The 6543-nt window shown below is 47.4% G+C and overlaps 1 protein-coding gene across 1 annotated transcript in view; it reads right to left on the bottom strand.

Moving 5' to 3' along the window:
* Positions 1 to 6264, bottom strand: part of RPN2 (ribophorin II) — a 31946-nt gene extending 25682 nt beyond the window's left edge. Inside the window, exons 1-3 of the mRNA XM_026656801.1 lie at positions 6196 to 6264; positions 4598 to 4791; positions 1484 to 1579 (exon numbers count right to left, since the gene is read on the bottom strand). Coding sequence (XP_026512586.1) covers positions 1484 to 1579; positions 4598 to 4791; positions 6196 to 6208 — 303 coding nt within the window. The 5' untranslated portion in view covers positions 6209 to 6264. The remainder of the gene's footprint in view (positions 1 to 1483; positions 1580 to 4597; positions 4792 to 6195) is intronic.
* Between the last annotated feature and the right edge of the window lie 279 nt (positions 6265 to 6543).

Here is a 6543-nt window from a genome sequence, read left to right on the forward strand (position 1 = left end):
AACATGACCAGTTTTAGTGAGTCCTACCAAAAAGATAGTGGCTCCTTCTTTTTTGGCTATACAATAACTCACCAAGAGGGGCCCAAACAACATGAGGACCACCCCCCACCCCAAAAGAGGCTGGCTCTGCCTCAGATACCATATCAGCTATCTGTTCATGCATGCAATTTGCTTGGTCAAGGCATTAGGGGTGGAGGGTGAGGCGGTAACCTTCACAACCCTGAGATCCTCTGACATCAGGAATGATATGGAGGGGAATTTGTGTTGATAAAAGGGGGCGACTGTCCAGGGGCAGAAGGGATACCTGCAGGATGACCAGTAGTGTTGCCACGTGGCATAAGGATACAGAGTAACTGGATGGTGAGGGAGGGCTGTATAGCAATGGGGGTAGCTGTATACTCAGGTTTGGGTTGTATGTGAATTTTGAACATATTAAGGAACATTTTGTAACAAGATACATACATAACTTAGCAATCAAGTGGTCTTATGCAAGCATGTGTGTTGTGACTGTCTTTAATTATATGACCACATACTGCTTTTCTACAGGGTCCACTGCTGCATTCAGTACACAGGATGGACACACAAGGGGGCAGAATTAAGGTTGCACGGGTCACTCTAAATCTGGCATTTTCTAACTTTAGAGGTTGCAAAATCAAGCAGTCAATGTTATTTTAATGTAGTTTTTGTATGTACAAATTATAAGGGCCTCAAAGCTGTGCCCCTGCCTGAAAATGCTGATAGTGCTGAGGTACCAAAAAAAAAAAAAAAAAGCCATATTGCTCTCTGCCTCATTAAAACTCAAGGTGAGGTGAAAAAGGTAAATTTTTGTCCAAATGTTCAAAATTGTTCAGGATCAAAATACTTGTTTATATATCAACTTCTACTTCCCCCTACTGTTAGTATGCTGCAAGGTAGCTATGTTTTTGTTATATTTTATATGTATGGTTTATTAAATGCCTTGGGATCCTCTAGGAAAAGGTGATTTTATATCATAGTCTTTATCCTAGAGCAGTAGTTCTCAAACTAGGGCCGCCGCTTGTTCAGGGAAAGCCCCTGGCGGGAAGGATGGTTTGTTTACCTGCCACGTCTGCAGGTTCGGCCGATCGCGGCTCCCACTGGCCGTGGTTCACCGCTCCAGGCCAATGGGGGCTGCAGGAAGCAGCGCGGGCCAAGGGATGTGCTGGCCGCCCTTTCTGCAGCCCCCATTGGCCTGTAGCAGCGAACTGCGGCCAGTGGGAGCCGCAATTGGCCGAATCTGCAGACGTGGCAGGTAAACAAACTGGCCGGTCCCGCCAGGGGCTTTCCCTGAACAAGCGGCGGACCTAGTTTGAGAACCACTGCCCTAAAAGATCCCAAAGTACTTTGTAAACCGTAAGATAAAACACAACCACTCTACAGCATGCTAACATAAGGTGAAGAAGTCGTTTTGGCCAAGAACAAAAGCAAATATTGAAATGACTATAATTTAGGGGCTTGAACTCACCTCACATCCAGACAGAGCCTGGCTGGCTTGTGCAGCATAGAAAAGGGAATCGACACTGTTGGGATCCACGTTAGACTTGATGAAGTTACATGCAGCCTGTGCAGAAAGAGAAGTCAATTTATGATTTGAGTCACGCCTGTTGCCACTAAACATGGAGTTCAGTGACACTCTAAGAAGACCTTACATACTCTTTGCAAGGGAGACAACTACATGCAATTCACTTCATTACTGTATTGACCATAACCCCAAAGTAGGATAAGACACTCTAGAAAGCACAATGATCAAATTATTTTCATGTTGTCTGCAATGCAAATGAATGCTGAATTAAAATTGTGTCCAATTTTACTAACCATATTGGACTTAAAATGTATTTAGCAGAGCCACTTCTTCAAGGACGGAGGAAATCCATGTGAATGGTGATTTTATTGATTAAAAAATGTGAAATGGTTAACAGATGACAATCCAGACTTCCAAAAATAAACAGGAAGAAAATCAGCTCAACAAATACAAACTTGAAGTTAAGCAATATTAATTTTTCTCTGCACTCTATGACAAGTTTCTCACTGACAGACTAAAGGGATAAGTAGAGGTCAGATCATTACGATAAGGCACATAACTTGTAAAATAGGAGAGAGTTTTCAACTATTTGTAGATGTTATATGAATAGCTGCTCCTTGAATAACTGCAGAGCAAGTCTGTACCACAGGGTTTGGATACATTTATTCTACTGGATGAAGTTAAACAAGATGCAGTATTTTTGGGTATCAAAATATTATGATTTTGGTTAGCATTTTGTTACTACTACTTGTGTAACTGGTTAAAATTTTTTTAGGTAAGTTCATGGAGGACATGTCCATCAATGGCTATTAGCCAAGATGGTCAGGGATGCAACCCCATGCTCTGGGTGTCCCTAAAACTGTCAGAAGCTGGGACTGGACAATTTGGGTTGGCTCATTCAACAACTGTCTTGTTCCCGTTGCCTCTGAAGCGTCTGCAATCAGCCACTGTTGCAAGACCGTATACTGGCCTAGACCAGTGGTTCTCCACCAGGTGTCTGGGGCCCCCTGGGGGGCAACGAGCAGGTTTCAGGGGGTCCTGGGGCTGGCATTAGACTTGCTGGGGCCCAGGGCAGAAAGCCAAAGCCCCACCGCCTGGGACTAAAGCCCAGGGCTCTAAGCTCTGCCACCCAAGGCTGAAGCCAAAGCCTGAGCAACTTCATAGGGCCCTCTGTGGCGTGGGGCCCTGAGCAACTGCCCTGCTTGCTACCCCCAACCCTGTTTTTTATATGCAGAAAAAACAGTTGTTGTGGCACAGATGGGCTGTGGAGTTTTTATAGCATGTTGGGGGGGGGGGGCGCGCAGGGGCTCAAAAAGAAAAATGTTGAGAACCTCTGGGCTAGATGGACCATTGGTGTGACCCGGTATGGCCATTCTTATCTTATTACTCTTAACTGTGGAAAAGTATAAGATCTAGAAAAAATAAGTAGAAAAGCACACATACTGGACACGTATTGACAGTGTAGAAGCAAAAGCTATGCTACTGCTGACAAAATGGAGAGAGTTCAAAGAACAGCAACACTATCATTAATGGGCTAGAGGAAATATTTATGAGGAAGGATTGAAACAGCTAACTATGTGTAGCTTAACTAGGTGACATCTGAGTAGTGTGATGTGACATCTACACGTGTTTAAAAGATGTAAACACTAAAGATGAGGAATTACTCATAGTAGGAAAAGAGTGTAAAAATGCTAGGAGCTTAGGGCATACTGGTGATGCACGCACTATAAAAATATTTATATTATAGCCAAGAATAACAGGAGAAAATTATGTGCGAGTTTTTCCCACTATACCACCTAAAATGAAGCTACTAGAAATGGGACAGGAGCACATTGCAAATTCCAACTTAACACAACTGCAAAGTGGTCATCTGATTTCAATGAAAGTGAAATGTTTTGAGTAAACCAGCATGACAAAAACCATTCCCCACAGCTGATACTTCAATGACAAAGTGAGTTGAAAGGTATGCTAATACAATTGCAAGCTAATGTAGTAAAATGAATGGTCTTGTCAGTACTGACATTTTATGAGTAGTAACTACAGTAGATTCTGCTTATTAGCAATGCCTCAGTTGTCAGCAAAATGTTGCTATTATCCAGCAGTTGCCAATAAGCAGAAGGCAGGTTTGTGAGGCTGCAGCCAGGGAAGAAAGCGCTGGGATGTGCCTCTCCTGGCTATAGCCCTGCAAAATTGCCTGTGGGCAGGACAGCAGGTGGGCTGCAGCCTGGACGCCAAGGCTTTCTATGGGGAGTAGGAGTGCTGGGGGCCCCTGAAGGCGCACGGCACCTCTCCCTATGCTCTCCGGGGGTTGGGACTCAGCATGTCCCAGCACTTTCTTCCCTGGCTGCAGCTCCCTGGCAGGGCACAGCGTGGAGAGCACAGTGAGAGGTACCACACAGCATCAGCATTCAAGCTGCAGCTCTTCTCCCAATTACTGCCCTGCCACATGCTCCCCTCGCAGCCTGCGCCCCTTGCCTCCTGTGAGGCCTTGTGTGCCTGCATGCCTGTTGCCAATACCCAAACTCCATTAACAATAAAGTAAATAGCATGGGACTAATTCCCAGCAAGTGTTGCTATTAATCAGAATCTGTTAATATCCGGGTTGTTATTAAGCATGATCTACTGGAGCGGAAAATGTAGTTGTGAGTTTTCCCGAATAAAATGCAGTATAGTACTATAGTATGGTAGGGGTAAAATTCACAATCAGTGTTACTGATCACAGATCAACAAAATGCTGCACTTCCTGTATTATATTTGTTTCTACAGTACAACACAATAGCTCAAGAAATGCCAAGAAAACTCAGATCCTTAGCTTGAAAGAAGACCAATAATTAATATTAGGAAGTTATTTCAGGCACCATTCTAATGTTACTGCTTTTGGAAATACTTAGGGCAGCAGGAAGTACCTATCCAAGTTACTGATATGCAGAAATGCTTCCAACTGGTCTCAAAACCTAGGATTTAGCAACATATGAAAAAAATCCCAAGATAAAAAAGGGTGAGAGGGAGAGAGGTGAATTTTTTATGACTATACAATTTATTGCAGCATCTCCTCACTTGTTCATCAGACACTCGCAGTCCCAGCTTGCTGAGTCCTACAATGGAGTAAAAAGCAGCTTCTAAATCATTGAATGGGCGGTCCAAGGAAGCTTTCAGTCTCTCCACATCACGCCTTGTGAGATAATGGGTAGGTGTCAGGGCTCGGATGCTGGCCACAAACGTTAAAGCCAAGATGAAGAGGGTGTGTGAATCTGAAAAAAGAAAGATGCTATTGAACACAGTGCATTTTGTTTCATTAACAGAAGGCATGTTTGGCATTAGTGAATAGTTAGCATTGCTGGACTAGCAGTTACTGTGGTCCACCCAACTTAAAAACACTTCAAATGGAAATACCTATTCTGGCCCATCAACTCCACAGAACTGAGCAGGAGAACTTAGTCTGAAGGCCACTTTTGGTCTCTCATTCTTCTGGATAGCACAGGCTGGAAGCACTGCAGAGGTGATGCTCTCCAATCCCAAGAGACAACCGACAGCAGCCTCTGAATAATTCTGACAGTTCTGAATAGTGACCAGTAAAACTGTTCAAGTCAGAAGTGGTGACATAAGGCTTTGCAAGAATATTATAGACAAGTGAAAGATACTATTTAAGGTGCAGGACTGCTCAGGAATTCCTTGTGAGCAGTTTACGGTGCTAAAGATTTGACTTGGTTCCTACATAACCGAAAGGGCTCCCAAGTGGGGAGAGCTAGTCAGAGGGCAGCTGGGGAAACTAAGTGCAGGAAAGATTTCAGTGTGGGATGCACCCCGACTGCACAATTGTGCTCTGCTGACCTTTATTTTCCACTACCAGATGGAAAATGGCCAACAGCACTACTAGAAATAGACAGTGCTAGCGTAATTGTCCAATTCTGACAGCCCTGTGGGAAAAGGCAAGGGAAAAAAGAATGACAAGGGGTGGGACGACTGCATTAAAATAGAGAACACAAGAACAGAGAAAGAGAGCCAGGTCAGGCTAACGGCTTTTGACCTAATTTTCAAAACCATCAATGGATCAAGCCCCATTTCAATCTATGAGCCAGTGTGGCTGCCGTGCTCCTCCGGGACAGTGCAGGTCACAAAGCCCAGGGGAAGTGCGGGAATTAAAGCAGGGATCCGGCCATGAAATGCACTTCCAGAGGAGAACTAGCAAGGCCCGAGCCTGACCATCTGCAGGGAACCTGCGAAGCCTCCTTCTTCCAACACAATGACACAACCTTCACCCGGAACCCCCCGTGTCTAGGTCAGGCAGCCCCCGGGCAACATGAAGGGAGGCCACAAAAACTCCCCGGGCTGGGAGATAACGGATCCCACAGGGCCCCCCACAGCGGCCCCCTAGGACTGGGGCACAGGGGAGCCCACAGGCCCCGTGCGCCGGGGCAGACCAGCCCCCCTAGGGTGGGGGGGGGGCGGCCGCACAGCCCTTGGCGCCCCCCCCGGGCGGGGCTGCCGCGTACCGGCCCGGGAGCGCTCCTCCCCAGACCGTGCGGCCCGGGCCCCACCTGAGTGGGGGGCGGGAGGGGAGCACCCCCGACAGGCGGAACCATCTCGCCCTACAGGGGGAGGCTGGCAGTGCACCCCCGCCGCTGCCCCGGGAAGGGGGGGAGGCTGCTCCTTACCCGGGGCCGCCATTCTGCCCCTGGCCGCCTCACCAAGGGAAGCAGAAACGTGTCTGCTTCCGCCCAGGGCGCCGGCCCGTACCACCCGGCTCCGCAGGGAGGGGGAGCGTGGAAGGGACGCGGAGGGAGTCAAACAGCAGTAGGCGCTGGTGAATTGATCCGTCTCGTCCCTGCCGAACTGGGAACAAGCACAACGCGCCCTGGAAGGTGGGTGGGGGTAGGAGCAGCGCTGAGACGATTCCAAATTATCCCCCTTCCCTAGTGAGGCCGCATGGTTCACTCCAACCGTGTCGCTTCGGGAGAGGGCGGGGCCCTGGCTGGGATGTGTATTTCGCTGATTGGTTGGAT

This window comes from Terrapene carolina, unplaced genomic scaffold (genome assembly GCF_002925995.2).
Source record: "Terrapene carolina triunguis isolate 2854851 unplaced genomic scaffold, T_m_triunguis-2.0 Scaffold233, whole genome shotgun sequence".
In the NCBI taxonomy this organism is placed as follows: domain Eukaryota; kingdom Metazoa; phylum Chordata; order Testudines; family Emydidae; genus Terrapene; species Terrapene triunguis.